Below are 25,711 nucleotides of genomic sequence, written 5' to 3'. Positions count from 1 at the left end.
CACACTTGATATTTAACTGAAGATGAGAAGGAGGAAAAGAAATAACAATCGCAATTAAGAAAAAGAAAATGATGAATTGAAGAATCCAGCTGGGTTTCTGAAGAATCTTAACTGAAGGAACCTCTGTGCACATCAAGATAAAATGGAAGAACTGAGTAATGCAGGTTTTGACTCTCTACCACCCAAACAACCCCCGGAGTTATCTGATGCAATGTCTAAGTCCAAACTCCACATCAGAACCAAATTTTGACTTCCACTACTTGGCGGTCTGCAAGTTGGGCTTTGTAGGATCTCTGTTGTAGTGAGTCCCTTGCTAAAGACAGGAAAATTGAACGCGTCCAAAGATGGGCTACAAGAATGGTGGAAGGTCTTAAGCATAAAATGTATCAGGAAAGACTTAATGAACTCAATCTGTAGAGTCTGGAGGACAGAAGGAAAAGGGGGGACATAATCGAAACATTTAAATATGTTAAAGGGTTAAATAAGGTTCAGGGGGGAAGTGTTTTTAATAGGAAAGTGAACACAAGAACAAGGGGGCACAATCTGAAGTTAGTTGGGGGAATGATCAAAGGCAACATGAGAAAATATTATTTCACTGAAAGAGTAGTAGATCCTTGGAACAAACTTCCAGCAGACGTGGTTGGTAAATCCACAGTAACTGAATTTAAACATGCCTGGGATAAACATAGATCCACTGTAAGATAAAATACGGGAAATAGTATAAGGGCAGACTAGATGGACCATGAGGTCTTTTTCTGCCGTCAGACTTCTATATTTCTATGTTTCTAAGATCACATTGTTAGGTAGTATGAGGTGTGACAAAACAACAAAACTATTCCTACAATTTACAGTGGTACCTCAACTTACGAACTCAATTTGTTCTGTAACCAGGTTCTTAAGTAGAAAAGTTTGTAAGAAGCAGCAATTTTTCCCCATAGGAAAAAGTCCCATAGGAATGCATTGAGGGTGGAGGCCCTGTTTCCCCCCAGAAGATTCCTAGAGAGGCTGCACAGAGGCTTCTCCCCACCTTTTCCGGCCCTGTTTCCTCCCAGGAGATTCCTAGAGAGGCCCCACGGAGGTTTCTCCCTGCCTTTTCCAGCTACAGTTTCAGAGGCTCGGGTTTGTAAGTGGAAAATGGTTCTTGAGAAGAGGCAAAAAAAATCTTGAACACCCGGTTCTTATCTAGAAATTTTGTAAGTAGAGGTGTTTGTAGGTAGAGGTACCACTGTATTTATTTTTGGGCATTCCTGGAAATGGCCTTGATTGCTTTGTGTTTTGATGCCTCTTCAGCTACGTTGTCTCAACAATCCATGTTTCTGTAAAAAGATGCAAAAAACTGTAGCTCGGCAGTTCAAATCTCACCACCGGCTCAAGGTTGACTCAGCCTCCCATCCCTCCGAGGTGAGTAAAATGAAGACCCAAACTGTTGGGGGCAATATGCTGATTCTGTAAACCGCTTAGAGGGGGCGGTAAAAGCATTATGAAGTTTCACGTTTTATTGGATTTATATGCCGCCCCCTTTCCGAAAACTCGGGGCGGCAAACAGCAATCATAAACAGTGTACAATAATAATTCAATACTAAAAGCGAATTAAAACCCCTTAATATAAAAAACCAAACATACATACAAACATACCATGCATACAATTGTAACAGCCTAGGGGGAGAAGAAATCTTAATTCCCCCATGCCTGGCGGCAGAGGTGGGTTTTGAGTAGCTTACGAAAGGGAAGGAGGGTGGGGGCAATTCTAATCTCTGGGGGGAGTTGGTTCCAGAGGGTCGGGGCCACCACAGAGAAGGCTCTTCCCCTGGGTCCCGCCAAGCGGCATTGTTTAGTTGATGGGACCCGGAGAAGACCCACTCTGTGGGACCTAACTGGCCGCTGGGATTCGTGCGGCAGAAGGCGGTCCCGGAGATGCCCTGGTCCGGTGCCATGAAGGGCTTTATAGGTCATAACCAATACTTTGAATTGTGACCAGAAACTGATCGGCAACCAATGCAGACTGCGGAGTGTTGGTGTAACATGGGCGTATTTAGAGAAGCCCATGATTGCTCTCGCAGCTGCATTCTGCACGATCTGAAGTTTCCAAACACTTTTCAAAGGTAGCCCCATGTAGAGAGCGTATAAGTCTAAATGCTATTGTTATTGGATCAAATGTCTTCAATTAAATCACTAATTAACTTCACAACTTCTGCTTGGCTTGCCAGCAGTTGTGAGCAACTCTTATCCCTCCAGATGTTTTGGAGCTATAACTCCCAGAGAACCTGGTATTAATGGGAGCTGAAGTTAGCTACATTGGGAAGGTGGGGAAGCTCCCGTCCATCTCTAGCTCACATGATCCCATCACTTTTTCACAAATCAGTTTTGCTCAGCTTCTCTTCTAATTCCAACACGATAAATTATATTACTTCTCAAGCAATTCATGGCTTAGGACCACAATGGCCCTGTCAATAAAAATGAATAAGGGATACAAGACTCTGTTCTATTTCAGCCAATCTTCATGTCACATGGAACTAACAGGTGTTTTGCAAAACTGGTAGAGAGAGAGGAAGAAAGAATAATTTCTACACCATGATTAAACTAGGAGACTGAGATGTCAGGCTGTGAACAGTTTTTTGCTCGCTATACTAAACCAGGATAAAACTCTATTCGTTTCACAAATTGGTCATAGTTTCTTGGTTACTAGATAAAGTTAAGGGGTAATTTAAACAATTGTAAGCAAGACAGCCACAGTGCTCTCTACAATATTGATATAGTCAGGAAAGGAACTGGTAAGATGCATTATGTGTTGGTAAAAAAAGTCGGTGTGAACAAGTGCATTGCCCAGGGCACCCAACTTCAGAAGAACCACATAGCTGAAGTATCCTCAAACATTATCTTGAAATGTTTTGTCCTTCACTTAAGGGTTTACCTGAAGGACAAAACTTTTCAAGAGGATGTTTGATGATACTTCAGCTATGTGGTTCTTCTAAAGAGGTTTTGTCCTTCAGTTAAGGGTTCACCACTGTCTTACACAATTAAGGGTTTCCCCATCAAAATGAGAACCTTGCATGATTGAGCTGCTATGGTTCTCAATTGTGGCTTAAGGTTTCGTATTTTACATAAATGCTCCTTATTATGGCTTAGTTGATAACCCATATGAATTCTTCCCCTAACATTTGAAAGCATGTTCTCAGTAGAACATGTTCCCTACAGTCAGGGGTGATCCGTAATTGCTCAAACCACTGGTATAGCTGGTCACCCTCTTTATACAAGAATGCATGGTTCATCTGTAGAATATAGAAACATAGAAGACTGACGGCAGAAAAAGACCTCATGGTCCATCTAGTCTGCCCTTATACTATTTCCTGTATTTTATCTTAGGATGGATATATGTTTATCCCAGGCATGTTTAAATTCGGTTACTGTGGATTTACCAACCACGTCTGCTGGAAGTTTGTTCCAAGTATCTACTACTCTTTCAGTAAAATAATATTTTCTCATGTTGCCTTTGATCTTTCCCCCAACTAACTTCAGATTGTGTAACCTTGTTCTTGTGTTCACTTTCCTATTAAAAACACTTCCCTCCTGAACCCTATTTAACCCTTTAACATATTTAAATGTTTCGATCATGTCCCCCTTTTCCCTTCTGTCCTCCAGACTATACAGATTGAGTTCATTAAGTTTTTCCTGATACGTTTTATGCTTAAGACCTTCCACCATTCTTGTAGCCCATCTTTGGATCCGTTCAATTTTGTCAATATCTTTTTGTAGGTGAGGTCTCCAGAACTGAACACAGTATTCCAAATGTGGTCTCACCAGCGCTCTATATAAGGGGATCACAATCTCCCTCTTCCTGCTTGTTGTACCTCTAGCTATGCAGCCAAGCATCCTACTTGCTTTTCCTACTGCCCGACCACACTGCTCACCCATTTTGAGACTGTCAGAAATCACTTCCCCTAAATCCTTCTCTCCTGAAGTTTTTGCTAACACAGAACTGCCAATGCAATACTCAGATTGAGGATTCATTTTCCCCCAAGTGCATTATTTTACATTTGGAAACATTAAACTGCAGTTTCCATTGCTTTGACCATTTATCTAGTAAAGCTAAATCATTTACCATATTACCGACCCCTCCAGGAATATCAACCCTATTGCACACTTTAGAGTCATCGGCAAATAGGCAAACCTTCCCTACCAAACCTTCCCCTATGTCACTCACAAACATATTAAAAAGAATAATGATTATTACTTGGGAGTTACTTGCACAACCATAATAAAGTTCTAAGTCTAGTGAGAAAAGAGGATGGATAATGTTGATGATTTGAGAAAAGTCGGACTGTGAAGTCATTATTTATGATACATGTGGATATTGGGGAAAAATGGTTAAAGGAGAGACTGTTCTATAAACTGATTTTTATCCTATCCTTAACTCTTGTTCTTAAACTTTCTGTGCTTTGGGAGACATTTCGTAGTTCAGAATTGTATTTACTCGAAACTCTATATCGAGAAAGCCACTGAGATCTTATATCAAAGCATAAACTATAGAAATAATGAGATAAGATGTAGTTACCCTAACCAGGTTAAGTGTCAGATGACAAGAGGGAAGCTATTAAATGTTGGCCAATCACATCTTAAAACATTGTAATTTATCAAAATGATTTGTGCCTTGATCTGTTCTAATTTTATATAGCTTTCTATATAAACAGGCCCTTCTTTGTTTTACCTATTCTTCCTTTTCCCTTATAATTTGATAATTGAGCCAATTACACAGAATGATGGTGAACTTTCCTTCAACTAGAGACACATCTGTCATGAATGTTTTAATTTGGATTCCTACCATAAAAGAAGGGATTCGACTCAATGGCCTCTTCCAACATTACTCTACAGTTCTATGTATACCAGTGCCCGCTGAATCCATCAACTGATTTGTTACTTACCGTAGAGAATAATGCTAGCATTCGTGTTTCCTAGTTGGTTGTAGGCAACGCAAGTATAATTTCCATAGTCTTGTTCAGAGACATTGAAGAAAGTAAGACGGGAGAAGAAGGCCTTGTTTTCAACTTTCAACCCTTTCTGTCCTTCGATGAGCCTAAAACAGAGGAATTACAACGTTAGGCAAGCACACACACCCAAGCAAAACCACAACGGTTCAGAGTTGCAGACACACATACAGGAGTACCTCTACTTACAAACTTAATTTGTGCTGTGACCAGGTTTGTAAGAAGAATCAATTTTTCCCATAGGAATCAATGTAAAAGCAAATAATGCGTGCAATTGGGGAAACCACAGGGAGGGTGGAGGTCCTGTTTCCTCCCAGGAGATTCCTAGAGAGGCCCCACGGAGGCTTCTCCCTGACTTTTCCAACCCTGTTTCTTCCCAGGAGATTCCTAGAGAGGCCCCACGGAGGCTTCTCCCTGACTTTTCCAACCCTGTTTCTTCCCAGGAGATTCCCAGAGAGGCCCCACGGAGGCTTCTCTCTGACTTTTCCAACCCTGTTTCTTCCCAGGAGATTCCTAGAGAGGCCCCACGGAGGCTTCTCCTTGCCTTTTCCAGTTACAGTTTCGGAGGCTCGGGTTTGTAAGTAGAAAATGGTTCTTGAGAAGAGGCAAAAAAAAATCTTGAACACACGGTTCTTATCTAGAAAAGTTCGTAAGTAGAGGCATTCTTAAGAAGGGTACTACTGTATTTCATTTATTAGCACAGTTGTTGTCAGGCACAAATAACAAGGTGCATTTGTTGAGCTTGAAGCACAGAAGAGTTTATTACTGATCTCTCTAATACAATAACCAAGCTGATTAATGGTCAAAGCTAAACTGGCACTAGAGAATAACGCTGAATGGAATTGGCTGGACTTGGTCCCTTGTGGCAACACAATGACTCTAAACTGATGGCACGTTTAATCCTGCCTTCCAGCTAAGCCTCTTCTTCTTCTACAATTGTGTATAATTTCTCATTTGAGAAAAACCTCAAATAGCTTGTAACAAAATTACAAGAGAGTAGTAATAGACTAATGAAATAATGAAATAATGATGTTAATTACTATTAACCCTATAATGAATGTGATTAGTTGCTGGGGAAAGCCAAAAGAAGAACCTTGCAATTTTTAACTTTCCTTTTCTCCCTGGCTTCTCACTTTTTCCACAGCATAGTTTCAGATATCTTTCCAATTTCTCTTAGCATTACTTTTAAATTTGTTGGAGGTGGCAAAGGATAGCATTACAGCTTTCCACTTCTCTAAAAGCTTTCTAAGTAACCATACTTCCTAATCAGGAAAAAAAAAAAGCTCCACAGAATGAATTACTCTACACCTTTATGACTTCTCCCTCTCACATTTCTATGAAGTGTGGGAAGCCGCATAAGCTGTAGAGCTCAGGAGGAAGAAGTCTATAAAAATAAAAGACATCTCTCTCTCTCTCTCTCTCTCTCTCTCTCACACACACACACACACACACACACACACACAGAGGGAGAGAGATTGAGATTCATTCTCCATAAATATCTTCAAAGCCACCATTCTCTACTCATCCTTCAATCTTCCGCTCTCTTGTGAAATTGAATGAGACTTGATAGAAAAATATGTTGGGAATATTTTTCTGCCAGGTACTATCAAAAGTATCTAGATGACTCCACCTGATCACGTAATGCAGTGGTTCTCAATCTGGGAGTCGGGACCCCTTTGGGGATCAAACGACTGTTTCACTAAGACCATGGGAAAAAAAACCAAATTTCCCAGGGTGTTAGGAACTAAAGCTTCTATTCTGGCACCTTGGAACACATTTTTACAATCCGACCAATCAGGGGTTCACAGTGAGGGTGTCCCTCTGACCTTCCTGCTAATCAGCTTAAAGCTCTGTTGGGAGAATTGGTGCTAGGCTTATGGTTGGGGGTCACCACAACATGAGGAACTGTATTAAGGGGTCATGGCATGAGAACCATTGCTGAAATGGAAGGGACCGGTTATTCTATAGGAAAGAGATCATTGAAAAGAAGAGACAGCCATGTGAGTAATTATTTTTATTATTATTGTTATTATGTCAGTACAACACAGCAAAAGAGATCACTATGCTGGATTTCGTATTTCATCACCAGTCAGGCGCTTCCCAAGCACCTAGGGTTGCGTGATGTAGCGGCGAATTATGTTTGCCGATCCCAGTAAAGCAGCCTTTTGCAATTGACAGATGGAGATTTTGTCAATTCCGATGGTTTTCAAATGTCCGCTGAGATCCTTTGGTACTGCGCCCAGCATGCCAAGTACCACTGGGACCACTTTCACGGGCTTATGCCAGAGTCGTTGCAGCTCGATTTTTAGATCTTCGTATTTCACTAATTTCTCTAGCTGCTTCTCCTCAATTCTGCTGTCCCCTGGGATTGCGATGTCGATGATCCATACTTTCTTTTTCTTCACGATCACGATGTCTGGTGTGTTATGCTTCAGAATTCGGTCAGTCTGAAGTCGGAAGTCCCACAGTAGTTTTGCTTGCTAATTTTTGACCACTTTTTCAGGCTTATTATTATTATTATTATTATTATTATTATTATTATTATTAAAATTATTATTATTTATTAGTCCACTTGTACTCCTCCAGGTCATATTGAAAAAAAAACAATTCCAGTAGCTGAAAACAACCTTTTTTTAGTCTGGGTCAATATGACATAGAAACATAGAAACATAGAAACATAGAAGTCTGACGGCAGAAAAAGACCTCATGGCCCATCGAGTCTGCCCTTATACTATTTTCTGTATTTTATCTTAGGATGGATATATGTTTATCCCAGGCATGTTTAAATTCAGTTACTGTGGATTTATCTACCACGTCTGCTGGAAGTTTGTTCCAAGGATCTACTACTCTTTCAGTAAAATAATATTTTCTCATGTTGCTCTTGATCTTTCCCCCAACTATCTTCAGATTGTGTCCCCTTGTTCTTTGTGTATACTTTCCTATTAAAAACACTTCCCTCCTGGACCTTATTTAACCCTTTAACATATTTAAATGTTTCGATCATGTCCCCCCTTTTCCTTCTGTCCTCCAGACTATACAGATTGAGTTCATTAAGTCTTTCCTGATACGTTTTATGCTTAAGACCTTCCACCATTCTTGTAGCCCGTCTTTGGACCCGTTCAATTTTGTCAATATCTTTTTGTAGGTGAGGTCTTCAGAACTGAACACAGTATTCCAAATGTGGTCTCACCAGCATTCTATATAGCGGGATCATAATCTCCCTCTTCCTGCTTGTTATACCTCTAGCTATGCAGCCAAGCATCCTACTTGCTTTCCCTACCGCCTGACTGCACTGTTCACCCATTGTGAGACTGTCAGAAATCACTACCCCTAAAATGACCTGGAGGAGTACAAGTGCAAATTTTTAGTGTGCATCTGTTATTATTAAAATTAATAAAATTTATTTTGTTTTTAAAAAAATATTTTTTTAAAAATATTTTTTTTAAAAAAAGACATTTTGCTGCCTGACTAGGTAAGATCTTCCATGCACAACTGAGCTCGGAAAAAGCACCAAGGACTCCAACGATTCAACCCTGAGCGAGAGAGATTGTCTTCTATTTATGCAAGAATTCCAGTAGCCGAGCTGTATAACATGATAGAAAGAAGAATGGCCGCAAGTTCAGCGTCGATATAAAATAGTTATAAAAGACTGCTGCGGTTGTTTGTAAATTGTATTGCTACCTATAATTTAATGTATTTGAACGCTGTAACTAGATTGGAGCTGCTCGCTTGGGGACAGAACTGATGTAATTTTCCGTGTTCACACAATCCCTTTATGAAGAGCATTTCGCTTAAAATATATATTGCAAACTGGTTTAGCCAGGGGTTTAGTCTCATTCCAGCAGATGAGTTCATTGCAAAAGAAAAAAGGCCTGCCTCTTTGTAGCCCGGATATCAGTCCACTAGCTCAGGAGAACATTGCTGGACCCTTTCACCGGGATTTAAATCTAGTTATGATGTTGATATTGAATCACACGTTTATCTTCTGAGATGGTGGGAATACATGTGTCCATCTTGATCTTCCTTCGTCTCTCAGTATCCTTAGAGAAATCCTTAGAGATCACAAAAAGGACCAGGGGAGACATGATAGCAGAGTTCCAATATCTCAGGGGTTGCCGCAAAGAAGAGACAGCCAAGCTATTCTTCAAAGCACTTGGGGGGTAGAAGAAGAAGCAATGGGTGGAAACAAATAAAGGAGAGAAGCAACTTAGAACTAGGGAGGAACCAGGGGCTAATGATGTTCCCAGCTCTTATGGGCTTGCAAACTCTTTCATTGTTACTCTCTGCAAAGAATGTTTTCCAAGCCCTAAGTCTTTGCAAGGTTTTCCCCATTGATCTATTTGCTTTGAATGTTTCTTTCCAGGTGCTAATGATGTTCCCAGCTTGCAAGCTCTTTCATAGTTACTCTCTCCAAATAAAGTTTTTTTAAAGCCCTAACCAGGGGATACCTTGCATGTTTGACTTGGTGACACCTGATGAAGTGGACAAGGCCATTGGAGCTGTGAGTTCTGCGACCTGTTTACTGGATCCGTCTCCCTCTTGGTTGGTTTCGGCCAGCCGAGAGGTGACACAGAGCTGGGCCCAGGAGATTGTCAATGCCTCCTTGGGGAGGAGGTCCTTTCCGGCCCTTTATAAGGAGGCACTTGTGCACCCCCTCCTCAAGAAGCCTTCCCTGGACCCAGCCGTGTTTAATAACTACCGTCCAGTCTCCAACCTTCCCTTTATGAGGAAGGTTGTTGAGAAGGTGGTGGTGCTCAAACTCCAGCGGTCCTTGGAAGAAGCCGATTATCTAGGTCCTCAGCAGTCTGGATTCAGGCCTGGCTACAGCATGGAAATTGCTTTGGTCGCATTGATGGATGATCTCTGGCGGGCCCGGGACAGGGGCTTGTCCTCTGTCCTGGTGCTTCTTGACCTCTAAGCGGCTTTCGATACCATCTAAGCGGCTTCCACTACCACTGTTGTTAGCTGCCACGAGTCTGTGGAGGGGCGGCATACAAATCCAATAAATAATAATAATAATAATAATAATAATAATAATAATAATAATAATAATAATAATAATATGCTGAAACTGACCAGACTAAGGATGCTAGCCATATGAATATCTGTTAAGCAGGTTCTTTTCCCTATTTTCTTCCCAAAAAATTAAAGTGCATCACCTACTCTGAAAAATATGGTCTTCTGTTTCAGCTGAAATAACAAAGAAGAATGAAGAATGACCCAGTTTCTGAATATCAGCTCTAAAAAACTACAGGAATCCACGGTGAGAACTCTACACAATAATCACATCCTGCCTTTTTCTTGCCTTGGGACCTGTGATAAAGAGTCTCTACGTCTGAATCTTGGAAGGACTGTGTCAGAGAATCTCTGGCATGAATCCTAACAATCAGAGCCATTATTCCAAATATTTGCAGATCAGGTACAGAGAAAAAGCATCTTTTCTTATGCCAAGGACCTCTGCAACAAGCACCGGACCACCTCCTATTTGATAGAATCACTTTCAAATGCCAGCGCCATCCATCTTCTTTGCAGAATAACGTATAATTGGCGACAAATAAAGTAAAATCTCTCCCAAGTCCAAGCCGCTCACAATTTCAATTTTGCTAGCAAAGAGAGCAAAACAACCCATAGTTAAACAAAGGGAATACAGGAGGTGGGATGAAGCAGGACAAGGTTGATCGGTGATGAATGAAAATAGCGGTAAGTGCAGAACACAAAACATTGGATGTGTAGGAGAAAAGAGATTTACTGAAGAGGGGACTAACTCCTCTCTGCTGGCCGGCTTCGTGGAGAAGCTCACCGCAATCTGTCAGCCTCCCTCAAATAAGACAGGGTTGGGCTGAACATCCATTTCCAATTGTGCGATTGCACACAATTCTTCAGAGTGCTGTCTGAAGGCATTTCTGTGGTCATGTGGTTATCAGCATTACGCCACAGAGCGGTTGTTCCCTTTCTACCTACTGTATTTTTGGAGTATAAGTGAATAAGACGCCCCAAAGAAGTAAGTAAGAAAAAAAGGATTTATGGGGGGGTGGTTATTATTATTATTATTATTATTATTATTATTATTATTATTATTATCATCATCATTATCATTTATTTGCATTTGTCATGAAGTGTTGTATCTTGCTGTGAGCCGCCCCGAGTCTGCGGAGAGGGGCGGCATACAAATCTAAATAATAAATAAAATAAATAAATAAATTATCATTATCATTAATGATACCTTTCTGAGTCTACGGAAAGGGGCGGCATACAAATCTAATTAATAATAATAATAATATCATCATCATCATTATTATTAATAATAATATTATTATTATTATTATTATGTCAGTGCAACACAGCAAACGAGATCACTATGCTGGATTTCGTATTCCATCACCAGTCGGGCGCTTCCCAAGCACCTAGGACTGCGTGATGTAGCGGCGAATTATGTTTGCCGATCCCAGTAAAGCGGCCTTTTGCAATTGACAGATGGAGACTTTGTCAATTCCGATGGTTTTCAAATATCCGCTGAGATCCTTTGGTACTGCGCCCAGCGTGCCAAGTACCACTGGGACCACTTTCACGGGCTTATGCCAGAGTCGTTGCAGCTCGATTTTTAGATCTTCGTATTTCACTAATTTCTCTAGCTGCTGCTCCTCAATTCTGCTGTCTCCTGGGATTGCGATGTTGATGATCCGTACTTTCTTTTTCTCCACGATCACAATGTCTGGTGTGTTATGCTTCAGAATTCGGTCAGTCTGAAGTCGGAAGTCCCACAGTAGTTTTGCTTGCTCATTTTCAACCACTTTTTCGGGCTTATGATCAAACCAGTTCTTTGCCACTGGTAAATGGTAGTTCGGGCACAAGTTCTTTTATTCTTATTCTTATTCTTATTACAATGTCGTTTGGAGGGACCCAGGGGAAGAGTCTTCTCTGTGGTGGCCCCGGCCCTCTGGAACCAACTCCCCCCAGAGATTAGAATTGCCCCCACCCTCCTTGCCTTTCGTAAGCTCCTTAAAACCCACCTCTGCGGTCAGGCATGGGGGAACTGAGATATTCTTTCCCCCTAGGCCTCTACAATTTATGCATGGTATGTTTGCTGAAATCTCATGTGCATCCTCTCACAAAATTTGGCTTCCTGCATATGCGCAGAAGCAAAAGCTCATTGGGAAACACATGCGTGCGCATTGAACACCCAAAGCTGCGGGCACAATGCACTGGTAGCAGCAGTAGGAGCAATTTTTTTGGAAAAAATGGGATGCGGGGACAGGCTTTTGGGTGGCCAAAAATGGCTGTATTCGGTGTACAAAATGCACCGACATTTCCACCCTATTTTAAGGGGCGAAAGATGCATCTTATACTTCAAAAAATATGGTATTTATCTAATCACATCTGCACGCTTTCAAACTGCTCGGTTGGCAGGAGATGAGGCGAGAACGGGAGCTCAACCCATCGTGTGACACTCAGGTCTCGAACCTGGGCTGCTGGCTTTCCAGCTGACAAACCCTGCACAATGGACATAGAAACATAGAAGACTGGTGGCAGAAAAAGACCTCATGGTCCATCTAGTCTGCCCTTATACTATTTCCTGTATTTTATCTTAGGATGGATATATGTTTATCCCAGGCATGTTTAAATTCAGTTACTGTGGATTTACCAACCACGTCTGCTGGAAGTTTCTTCCAAGCATCTACTACTCTATCAGTGAAATAATATTTTCTCACATTGCTTTAGATCTTTCCCCCAACTAACTTCAGATTGTGTCCCTTTGTTCTTGGGTTCACTTTCCTATTAAAAACACTTCCCTCCTGAACCCTATTTAACCCTTTAACATATTTAAATGTTTCGATCATGTCCCCCCTTTTACTTCTGTCCTCCAGACTATACAGATTGAGTTGATGAAGTCTTTCCTGATACGTTTTAGGCTTAAGACCTTCCACCATTCTTGTAGCCCGTCTTTGGACCCGTTCAATTTTGTCAATATCTTTTTGTAGGTGAGGTCTCCAGAACTGAACACAGTATTCCAAATGGGGTCTCACCAGCACTCTATATAAGGGGATCACAATCTCCCTCTTCCTGCTTGTTATACCTCTAGCTATGCAGCCAAGCATCCTACTTGCTTTTCCTACCGCCCGACCGCACAGTTCACCCATTTTGAGACTGTCAGAAATCACTACCCCTAAATCCTTCGCTTCTGAAGTTTTTGCTAACACAGAACTGCCAATGCAATACTCAGATTGAGGATTCCTTTTCCCCAAGTGCATTATTTTACATTTGGAAACATTAAACTGCAGTTTCCATTGCTTTGACCATTTATCTAGTAAAGCTAAATCATTTACCATATTACAGATGCCTCAAGTCATGTATGTCACACATACACACATACTATCCTTTTCCTTCAATTTCCTCTGTTTACACGGTAGCAGAAATACAAGATTTCTAAGGCATAGGTTTCGGCAACTGTTTTGGCAACTGTGACAACACAACCCCTCAAGACACACACACACACACTTGAGTAACTCATGTACCGTTTGTCATCTTTATACCACTGGAATTCCGCTGATGGAACCGCAGAGGCCTCACACTGAAGAATGCCCTTCTGGCCCACTGGTACGCCAGTATTCTTAGTGTCTGAGATATACGGTGGGTCTGCAGAGAAAGGAACAAGTTAAGTATCTGGGGAATACATTTTTTAATTATTTTTTTTAAACATTGGTTCAAACACTTTCCTTCCGTGATGGGTGCTTCACAACAAGCCATTTGGGTTTCATTTTTAAGTCCTCTTAGAAAACATCTGGTGTAGGAAAGTAATGGGCCAGAACCTGATAAGATGGCTTTATAGCCAATCTGAAAGAAATAACTTCCAGTTGTGGTGATATATTCAACAATATACTGCAGATAATTCACAATCTCACAGGCATGGAACAATTCATGATTTTTGGCCACGGGCATCTGTCGCTTTCAGAGTGCAGAATGTCCAGGGGGAGAGCATTTGAAATTCCCTGATATTTCCTTGACATTTCCCTGTAACTTGCAATCTAGTTAAGGCACGGTCGTAGATGACGTCATACCAAACGGCTAAGCCATGGAGAAATATCGGTAGCTGAGGAAGCAAGTTGTTGCTACAGTTGTGCTCATTTTTGCTTGACTCTGCCAGGCAGCACAATCAGGGTTTTTTACATGATTTTCCCCTGACTTTTAAACAATTTAATACAGTTTGGTTTTTTCCCCCTGATTTATTCTGTTTTTCTCACGAATTCCCTGATAATTCCGATATTTCCTGAACCGCCAATTTCCCTGATAATTCCCTGATTTACCTGTTTTCTAGGTTTGCTGGAGTGACAACACCAGGGGTGGATTCTTCCTAATTTGGACCAGATCGCCTGAAATATTAGTGACCCATTGGTAACACAACAATGGTATCATGGATCCAGTTTGATCGCTGCTGCTCCATGGATGCCACCACTTTTTTGGGGGGAACTTTTGGCTAATTTTGAAATGTTCTGATGGCTTCTCCTCTTCTGTTGTTTGAAGAAGAGCCATCCTGCCCACCCCCGTGTTAATACTAACTTTTATTTCTTTTCCCGAAGCACAGCTGATCAGATTCTCAGCTGTGTTTCATGCTGAATCCTGCTACCAAGCATGTACAGAAGTGAAATTTGCACAAAGGGATGTGTGAACATGTGTGAGCAGAGCAAAAGCTTGTGCCAACAACATTGCAATGCGAACCAGTGGGAAAGGTAAGAGGAAGCCACCGCTGTACAACACATCTTTTCATGGTAACCTCTAAATGAAAATAGGTTTGCCTGCATGAATGGAATACTTGAGTGTACATCTGTATCCATGCATACAAAGGTGTTGTGAGCACTCCTTGTCTAACTCTGGTAATGATAGATTCTCAGGAGGATGAACCAGGCCCCTCCGGATACCCTGGGCCAGTGAGGTGGCCAGCTGATGTGGAGAGTGAGAGTAAGGGAGAAATAGACCTGAGTGAACCCAAGGAACCACTAGAGGGGACTGATATAACAATGGAGGAGTGGTCCCAGTTGGAGGATGAAGAAGACATGACCCACTCTTAGATGCTAGATACAAGAGGTTACCGAGAAGACAACAAAACCCTCACCAAGTGTCTAACAGCCATGCAGCATCTGGCAAGGAGTTTTTAGCAAGGTAGAAATCAGGTTTTGGGGGGAACATTTTCGAGCATCCCAACACTAATACAGCGTCTATGAAGCAATGTTGAAATGCTGCCCCGAATTTCCCAAAATACTTTGCTTTTATACTTTCCCCAAGAGGTAAACCTTCAAGCTTATTTCTTTTTATCATACAAGTTTTGTTGTCTTCTCAGTAACCTCCTGTATCTCTCATCTAAGCGTGGGTTGTCCACTCTAATGTCTTCGTCATCCTCTGACTGGGACCACTCCCCTACTGGTATATCAGCCCCCTTTGGTGGTTCCTCAGGTTCCTCTAGGTCAATTTCTCCCTCATTGTCCGCCTCTGCATCAGCTGGCAACCCCACTGGCCCAGGGTATCCAGAGGGGCCTGGCTCACCCTCCTCAGAATCTGACATTACCAGAAGTGGACAAGGAGCGCTCACAACAAAAATAAGGCAAACAAGACATATTGAGAATTGCAATCCCCACACCGGGTGGACTGTCGAGTCTGAGAAAGCACACCTGCCTTAGAATACATGCTTCAGTTTGTGAAGTATTTTATTTTAAGGCATCTATTCTATATGACAAAGGGAAGAAGTTATCATTGTTGCAATACAGTATATTGGCCAGTAATTCAACTAGGTGGGACAATGTAGGTTTGTTTGCCTTTTTGTGCCTAATTTTGTTGCGTTTTTGTAAAGTTTATTTTCTATGTTTGCTTTTTAACTTTTGGAATAAAAATAAAATTTACAGAGGAAAAAAGAAGACATGCTTCAGTTTGTAGCAGTTCTGTTTTCTTTCCTTTTAGTAGCTGTCTAAACTGGGACAAATATGGATTAAGAAGGCAGGTTGGACCACATAATTTGAATGAAGAAAGTACTAGATTAAATCTGATAAAATATCCAGTTCCCATTCTTGGTTAGACTGAATTTGTAACATGTTGGGTTTAAGGTAAAGCTTCTGACTGTCTTTGCCAATCCCTTGAAGATTAAATAGAACATTCACCCCCAAAGAGGAGCGAATCCTCCTTCCTCTGAGCTGCAGGGTAAAGAAAAATGCAATATTACGCACAGTTTACGGTGACTTTTACTCTCCGCACAACAGGAGTTGCAACATCGTTAGAGGCACTGCACTCGTACTCCCCCGACTGTTCCCGGGTGATGCTCGTGATCTCCAAGTATTCATCTTCACTCATGAATCCTGAAGCTGGAGAGGGCCAAATAGGAAAAAGGAAAGAAGGAAAGAAAGAAAAGATGAAGGAAGGGAGGAGAAAGAAAGGAAGGAAGGAGGGAGGGAAGGAAGGAAAAAAGAAAGAAGTTGAGAAGGAGGAAGGGAGGAGGGAAGAAGAAAGAGAGCGAGAGAGAAAGAGAGAGAGAGAAAGAAAGAAAGAAATGTAATCAAAGGAAGGGAGGGAAGGAGGGAAGAAAGGAAGGAAGGAAGGAAAGAAAGAAGGAAGGAAAGAAAAAAAGAAGGAAGGAAAGAAAGAAAGAGAAAGAAAGAAGTGTAATCAAAGGAAGGGATGGAAGGAGGGAAGAAAGGAATGAAGGAAAGAAGGAAAGAAAGAAGGAAGGAAAGAAAGAAGTAAGGAAGAAAAAGAAAGAAAGAAAGAAAGAAAGAAAGAAAGAAAGAAAGATAACAGAGCTAGACTATGTAGCAATGCAATAAGGTGATAAAATACAGAAACAGAAAAAATAAACTTGTCGCCAGATATTATCTTTCATGTAGCACCAACACTATTGGTATTTCTGGATTCTACTATCAAAAAACATTCTCTTCATTTATTGTGACTCTTAAGGTGGAAAATAGACCCAGGGCACCTGAATGAGCTTAGAGGCAGCCCAGCTTGGCAACGTACCCCCAAAAACCTTTGTGCAAAAGGTTCTAAGTCTCTTGGTTTCTTTGAAGATGTTGAGTGGATGCTCTTCCCTTCATCTACAGCAGAAGCAATCCTGGTTTTATGAAGTTCAAACAAGATGAAGAGGGTTCCCTTAAGATCTCTTAACATACATTAACAACACACCTCCAAAACATACTTTGGGCATGGTTTTTTTTAAATAGAGGTAAATCCAACAAAGAAATATTTTCTAGAGTGATTATTGCATAGACAATTAGACTTCTTCTGTTTCCATGTGCCTTTTGGGGCCTTACATTGACTTTAATCCCCCCTTTCTCTAAAATAAAGTTGTTTCTGCTTTATGTTTGGGTTGTAATTTTACCCTGGATAAATCATCTCTAGGTGAGAAAAACTAGAAACCACCATAGGAGGCCAAGCAGGTCGTTGATTACAGTTTATTCACTCCTTAAGATCTTACTGTAAATACATGGCCTATTTTTATTTTTAGAATTATTTTGAATTATTCACCCACACAATAAACAAGAGGAAACCCATACATTTCTCTAATGATACATTTCCCCCAGGATTTCCCCCAGGAAATAGTTAATGCAGAATGCAGCTGCGAGAGCAATCATGGGCTTCCCCAAATATGCCCATGTTACACCAACACTCCGCAGTCTGCATTGGTTGCCGATCAGTTTCCGTTTACAATTCAAAGTGTTGGTTATGACCTATAAAGCCCTTCATGGCACCGGACCAGATTATCTCCGGGACCGCCTTCTGCTGCACAAATCCCAGCGACCAGTTAGGTCCCACAGAGTGGGTCTTCTCCGGGTCCCGTCAACTAAACAATGTCGCTTGGTGGGACCCAGGGGAAGAGCCTCCTCTGTGGCGGCCCTGGCCCTCTGGAATCAACTCCCCCCAGAGATTAGAATTGCCCCCACCCTCCTTGCCTTTCGTAAGCTTCTTAAAACCCACCTCTGCCGCCAGGCATGGGGGAACTGAGATACTCTTTCCCCCTAGGCCGTTACAATTTTATGCATGGTATGTCCGTATGTTATGTTTGGTTTTTATAGTAATGGGTTTTTAACTGTTTTTAGTATTGGATTATTATTATATGCTGTTTTATTATTGCTGTTAGCCGCCCCAAGTCTCTGGAGAGGGGCGGCATACAAATCCAATCAATCAATCAATCAATCAATACATACATACATACATACATAAATACATACATACATACATACATAAAAATATAAATCAATCAATCAATCAATACATACATACATACATACATAAATACATACATACTTACATACATACATACATACATACATACATACATACATACATACATACATAAAAATATAAATCAATCAATCAATCAATCAAATCATTCCAGGTTTTGCATTATGTATCCAATGCTTCACTATCATCTTGAAAAGCTCTTGGAAGAAACCCTTGAACTGGTCAACACAGAACCAGGGAATGGGATAAATGAATTGCAGAACTTTATGAGAAGGTCTCTTAAGATCATACTGTATATGCATAGCCTATTTTGACTTTTAGAATTATTTCGAATTATTCACCCACCCAATAATTCCTACAGTCCCAGAAAACTTAGTGAGAAACTATCTGTAAATCCAATTCTGGCTTGTTACTTTGCTGTTTTAATGGGTATTATCCGAGTCTGCGGAGAGGGGCGGCATACAAATCCAATTAATAATAATAATAATAATAATAATAATAATAATAATAATAATAATAATTTTTATTTCTTCCTAACTATATTTTATATAGTTATCATTGTCCATTGACCCTAGAGCTTGGTTCTCAACAAATGAACCAAACCAGCTCATTTTGTACAAGTAATCCACATGTAGATGACAGACAGACAGACAGACATAGTTGGAAGGAATCTACTCCAACCCCCTGTCCAAGCAGGAAACCACAATTTCTGACAAATGGCACTCCAATCCCTTCTTGAAAACATCCAGTGATGAAGCTCTCACAACTTCTAAAAGCAATTTCTGTTCTACTGGTTGATGGTTCTCACTGTCAGAAAATTTCTCCTTGTTTCTAGGTTGAATCCCTGCAAGTTTTCAAGAAGATACTGGACTCCCATCCCATAGACCGGAACAGGACGGAACAGGATGGAACAGAACGGAACAATAAAGTCGGAAGGGACCTTCCAAGGGCAGGGGGTTGGACTAGATTTATTTATTTATTTATTTATTCTTTGTCCAATATACAATACATATGGAAGAGAATAGACATTAAGTAATATATATAACTATAGAAAGTAAAAAGAAGTAGATGGGAGGGAGAGAATATATATGATATAAGAGATAAGGAGAGAATATATATGATATATATATATATATATAATATATATATATATATAGAAATAGATGAGGGAATATATATGACATATGAGATAAGGAAAGACAATTGGACAGGGGACGATAGGCACATCAGTGCACTTATGTACGCCCCTTACTGGCCTCTTAGGAACCTGGAGAGGTCAATCGTGGATAGTCTAAGGGAGAAGTGTTGGGGGTTGGGAGTTGACACTATTGAGTCCGGTAATGAGTTCCATGCTTCGACAACTCGATTGTTAAAGTCATATTTTTTACAGTCAAGTTTGGAGCGGTTAATATTAAGTTTGAATCTGTTGTGTGCTCCTGTGTTGTTGCGGTTGAAGCTGAAGTAGTCGTTGACTGGAAGGACGTTGCAGCATATGATCCTGTGGCCTCCTCCGGGTCCCGTCAACTAAACAATGTCGGTTGGCGGGCCCCAGGGGGAGAGCCTTCTCTGTGGCGGCACCGACTCTCTGGAACCAACTCCCCCCGGAGATCAGAACTGCCCCTACTCTTCCTGCCTTCCGTAAACTTCTCAAAACCCACCTTTGCCGTCAGGCATGGGGAAACTGAACATCTCCCCCTGGGCCCGCTGAATTTATGCATGGTATGCTTGTGTGTGTGTATGTTAGTATTGGGGTTTTTAAAAACTTTTAATATTTTAATTAATTGGATTATGTATTGGATTGTTTTTTCACTTGTTGTGAGCCGCCCCGAGTCTTCAGAGAGGGGCGGCATACAAATCCAAATAATAAATAAATAAATAAAATACTTAAATCGTGTTTTAGGCGCCGCAGTTCTAAGCTTTCAAGAACCTACAAGGTTCCTTCCCACTTTGTTGTTCTGTTCTGCTCCTTTCTGTTCAACTAAGCTAAATGGCTGCATCTCTCAGATTCAGGTTGGCTGAGATATAAGCAAACACAGCAACTATTGGACTTCAAGGCCACCAAAAACCCCTGAACGGAGGTCCATTAATTCGTGGGAAGGGCAGGAAGAACAAAGCATCCCTTAGAACTCGCACACTCCTACAAGCAAAAGAAATGAGCAATCATTTCTTTTTTGTCTCAATTCTAGTTTGCCATTCAATCGAATTGTATCTGGGAGACTTCTGCCAAGTATTCACCTAGGAAACAAGTTTTCTCATGCAAAGACTGGAAGTCCGTGATTCTCTGCCCAACGTCTGGTTGGAGAAATGTGAGAGATCCAAAGTCTCTCTAATTCTTGAAAGCATTAGCCCTTTTTTGGTCAGGATCACATACCAGTAAGTCTGTGGAGATTCTCAATAATAATTAATAACAACAACAACTAATAAAGTTGGAAGGGATCTTGGAGGTCTTCTAGTCCAACCCCCTGCTTGGGCAGGAAACCCTACACTACTTCAGACAGATGGTTATCCGACATCTGCTTAAAAACTTCCAGTGTTGGAGCATTCACAACTTCTGGGGGCAAGCTGTTCCACTGATCAACTGTTCTGGCTGTCAGGAAATTTCTCCTTAGTTCTAAGTTACTTCTCTCCTTGTTTAGTTTCAACCCATTGCTTCTGGTTCTACCCTCAGGTGCTTTGGAGAATAGGTTGACTCCCTCTTCTTTGTGGCAACCCCTGAGATATTGGAAGACTGCTATCATGTCTCCCCTGGTCCTTCTTTTCATTAAACTAGCCATGTCCAGTTCCTGCAACCGTTCTCCATATGTTTTAGCCTCCGGTGCCCTAATCATCTTTGTTGCTGTTCTCTGCCCTCTTTCTAGAGTCTCAACATCCTTCTAGCATCGTGGCGACCAAGACTGGATGCCGTCTTCCAAGCGTGGCCTTACCAAGGCCTTATAACATATGTATATTAACCTTGATTCTATCCCTCTGTTAATGCAGCCTTCAATCATCCAGGACATGGTTGTCCCAAAGGTGCTTTTTTCAGGAGGCAACTGGACTTCCTTGCTTTTCTTTGAAAACATTTCACTTCCCATCAGTGAAGGGCTAACAATTTTTTTACTACCACATTGTGCGTGTGGCTTATGCAGGATTCCCTGCATTTTCTTTCAACATCTTCCAGTGCAAATTGGGTGCTCTGGGGTGGAGCTCCATTTTCACTACCCCCCTACTTCCATCCAAGAAGCTTCTTCTTCAGCCCTGACGGCATCAGTTGTGGGTTGGTAACGGTACGGTTGGAAACGGTGTGCCGGTAGCGAAAGGTAGCTTCTGTTCTGCATGTATCTGCAGAGTATTTTTCTTTCTGCCCACGAATCCCAGCGACCAGTTAGGTCTCACAGAGTTGGCCTTCTCTGGGTCCCGTCAACTAAACAATGTCATTTGGCGATACCCAGGGGAAGAGCCTTCTCTGTGGCGGCCCCGACCCTTTGGAACCAACTCCACCCCAGATATCAGAGTTGCCCCCACCCTCCTTGCCTTTCGTAAGCTCCTTAAAACCCACCTCTGTCATCAGGCATGGGGGAATTGAGACTTTCCCTTCCCCCTAGGCTTATAAAATTTATGCATGGTATGTCAGTATGTATGATTGGTTTCTTAAATTGGGGTTTTAACCCTCCTGTTCTGTTTAAGAAAAGTAACAAATCTTATGTTCCCGGGTCACCCTGACCCGGACCGAAAACTCTTCATTTGCAGTGCTTATGTTTGGTCTTTTTGAAAGCTTTTTTCACTTGGAAAGTAGTCTGAACATTTCTGCACACAATGATATGAAAATTGAAATGAAAAAAGTAAATCTTATTGGTTTATTTTGCGGATATAATGCACGCCCCCCCTGTTTTTGTGAAATTTCTTTCAATTTATGGATAGTTTTGCTTGCAAAATGCATTCTATTTTACTAAAGTTGGTATGGGATTGGTAGCTTGAACATTTCTGAACATAATGATATGAAAATTGAACTGGAAAAATTGATGCATATTGGTTTATTTTGTTGATGAAATGCACGCCCCCCCGTTTTTTTTAAATAGTCTTCACTTTATGGATAGTTTTGCTAGCAAAATACATTCTATTTTACTAAAGTTGGTGTGGGATTGGTAGCTTGAACATTTCTGAACATAATGATATGAAAATTGAACTGGAAAAATTGATGCATATTGGTTTATTTTGCACATAAAGTATGCCTCAATTATTTCAATTTATATAAAAATTATGCTGTTAATTTCAAACTTACATACTTTTTTTTAGTAAAATGGATTTGTTTCATAAAATTAGTTCTCTGGCTACAATGTGGTTGATTTTCAAAAGGATATTCCAAATATTTCTAGACAAATATGTATAAACAGTGACAATAATGGCACACAGCAAGGCCGAGGGGGGGTGGCCCTTTTGTGGCAAAAATAAACCAATAAGAACCATTTTGTTCAGTTCCTTTATATTTTTCTTATATTCAGAAATGTTCAAGCTACCAATCCCACACCAACTTCAGTAAAATAGAATGCATTTTGCAAGCAAAACTATCCATAAATTGAAAATTTTTTCACAAAAACAGGGGGGGCATGCATTATATCCGCAAAATAAACCAATAAGATTTACTTTTTTCATTTCAATTTTCATATCATTGTGTGCAGAAATGTTCAGACTACTTTCCAAGTGAAAAAAGCTTTCAAAAAGACCAAACATAAGCACTGCAAATGAAGAGTTTTCGGTCCGGGTCAGGGTGACCCAGGAACATAAGATTTGTAACTTTTTTTGCCCAGCAAAAACTAAGCCCCCCACCCCCCCAAAAAAATTATCATAGAGAGAACCCCTGAAATGATGAACCAGCATGAAATTTCAAGTTTCAGATATGCAGGGAAAATTTTTTACAGGGACTCAAACTTGGCTTCGGGTCGCATACGACCCGAACAGAACAGCAGGGTTAAATTAACTTAAATATTAGATTTGTTTACATTGTATTATTATTGCTGTTAGCCACCCCGAGTCTGCAGAGAGGGGCGGCATACAAATCTGATTAATAAATAAATAAATAAATGGGCAGCCCAATTTTTTTACTGCCACACTGTGGGTGTGGCTTATTTTGTGGGTGTGGCTTAATAGTCATGTGACTGTGTAGGAGGGGCTTGCCAGCCATGCGACCAGGTGAGAGTGGCTTGAACGATCATCATTGTTTAAGGAAACTGTTAAATCCTCGACTTACAACCTTACCAGTGTCGCTCGCTGGGGTGACAATTTGCTTCGTGTTTCCTGCGCTTTCTTCCCTGGGTCGCCCCCCCCCCCCCCCCGCCTCAAGCTGGGTAGCTAGGTGAAGGGGTGCTGCTAGAAGCATAAATGCTGCCAGCGCCGCTTCCACCCACACCTTCTGCAAGAAGCGGAGATGTAGTAGTAGCAGCAGCAGCAGGGGAAAAAGAAAAGCCGAGATGAGGACCGGAATATCTACGAGACCGCCTTCTGCTGCACGAATCCCAGCGACCGGTTAGGTCCCACAGAGTTGGTCTTCTCCGGGTCCCGTCGACTAAACAATGCCGTCTGGCGGGTCCCAGGGGGAGAGCCTTCTCTGTGGTGGCCCCAACCCTCTGGAATCAGCTCCCCCCGGAGATTAGGACTGCCCCCACCCTCCTTGCCTTTCGTAAACTCCTCAAAACCCATCTTTGTCGTCAAGCTTGGGGGAACTGAGACATCTTCCCCTTGCCTATGTAGTTTCTATGTTTTTATTTACTGGGTTTTTTTTAGATTTTTTTATATGTATAATTGCTATTTTAGATTTTAATTATTAGATTTGTCTCTATGCACCGTTTTTATCACTGTTGTCATCCCGCCCGAGTCTACGGAGAGGGGCGGCATACAAATCTAATAAATACAAATACAAATGAGGCCAGTAATCCAGGAAGTGACAGCCGCCAATCAGCTGCGTTCCAGCCCGTCCTGGAAGCAAAATCTCGGAACGGGGCACGCGCGCAAGAGATTTCAGCAATTCTTTACTTCTGTACCGCTAGCTTGAAATAGTATAAGGGCAGCCTAGATGGACCATGAGGTCTTTTTCTACCGTCAATCTTCTATGTTTCTATGTTTCTAAAAGGCCCAGGTCTGGCACAGAGAGCTAAAAACACATCAGAATCCAAATACATATATTTTTTAATCTAGTACAACCGTTCCAGCAAGCCTTCCCAAATGCACACATCCACGCACTGTGTTCGCGCAGACCGCTTGAAAATTGCCGGAGGTCTCCGCAGACCAACCTTTCTGCTGATTTGCTACATATCAAAGGCCGTATAGAGCTCATCTTTTAATAATCACAGTTGTAACTTGTGTCTGTTTTGGTGAACGAAGCTGTGCGTATAGCGAGGGGTAAAAAAAGAAGTAGGAAAATCACAGGCTCTGCGCAAGGCAGCTTTGTTCACTTATTCAAAACAGCCTTGATCTTTTGACATCAAAAAGAGAACAAAATCAAATAGGGAATCAAGAAAACTTACAAGGGGGAGTAAGAAAGGGAGGAAAGAAGGAGAGAAGGGGGGATTCCTTTAAAAAACTTAAGAAGTGAGTAAAAAAGAAAGAGGAAGATGGGTAGCCTTGTCTTATTTATTTCTTTTAGACCACTCCATCTTCTTTTATCAAATATTTGCAGCCATAATGATGTAATTACTGAGCAAAGAATGTCCGAGACCAGTGTCACACTTAATATTCCCATTAATTTTAAATGGTGGTTCTTGGTACATATGTCTGGCAAATGGTGTCATATTTTAATTAGGCTTGCCCTACACCATCTGAAATTAATAATAGCTCGAATTACCAGTGTAAATTATGAATTAACATTGCTGCAGCATTAGGAAATAAATTAGCTCTGGACAGCTGTTTTGTGCCATTGGATGACAATGGCAGAGAGAACCTTTACATATCTCCCACGACACAAAGACATACACACACAGGGAGGTGTGTAACTGAGCGAGTAATAACAGAAGGTTAAAACTATCCTACTACAAATGTCCCAAAAGACAATGCCTTAAGGTGTAACCAGAGAAGGGCTGCAAAATTTTTTACTACCACACTATAGGCGTGGTTTATTTTGTGGGTTGTGGCTTGCTGGCCATGTGACCAGGTGGGAGTGGCTTGATGATCATGTGACCGAGGGATGGCTTAAAGGTCATGTGACTGGATTAAAGATGGCCAACTTGATGTCACTCATGTCAAGCGTTTGGGTTAGGGTTAGGGTTTCTCCTCGCCTCAAAGACATATAATTTCCCTATCTATTTGCTATTACTGAACATCCAAAATATACTCTTTAATTCTATGTATATATGCCATATCTGTACATACATATTACACATAGGCACACAAAAATATACATTATCTGCTATATAAATTGTATATGTATGTACACACACACACATACACACATGCACAACTCTTTTAAAATTATACACATTCAACCTCATTTACTGCAATAGGAAAAACATACTCAGAAGGGGGGAAAAGGAAAAAAAATA

The 25,711-nt window shown here is 41.2% G+C and overlaps 1 protein-coding gene across 4 annotated transcripts in view; it reads right to left on the bottom strand.

Annotated features, from left to right (window-relative positions):
* Positions 1-25,711, bottom strand: part of NTM (neurotrimin) — a 380,999-nt gene that overhangs the window by 17,586 nt on the left and 337,702 nt on the right. For all 4 annotated transcript variants that reach the window (XM_070765650.1, XM_070765651.1, XM_070765648.1 and 1 more), the window contains 3 exons: positions 16,193-16,327; positions 13,496-13,616; positions 4,920-5,071 (listed from right to left, as the gene is read on the bottom strand). In XM_070765650.1, coding sequence (XP_070621751.1) covers positions 4,920-5,071; positions 13,496-13,616; positions 16,193-16,327 — 408 coding nt within the window. The remainder of the gene's footprint in view (positions 1-4,919; positions 5,072-13,495; positions 13,617-16,192; positions 16,328-25,711) is intronic.

This window comes from Erythrolamprus reginae, chromosome 12, assembly GCF_031021105.1.
Source record: "Erythrolamprus reginae isolate rEryReg1 chromosome 12, rEryReg1.hap1, whole genome shotgun sequence".
NCBI lineage: Eukaryota > Metazoa > Chordata > Lepidosauria > Squamata > Dipsadidae > Erythrolamprus > Erythrolamprus reginae.
The sequence above is the reverse complement of the archived record's forward strand: the minus strand, read 5'-3'. Positions and strand labels throughout refer to the sequence as shown.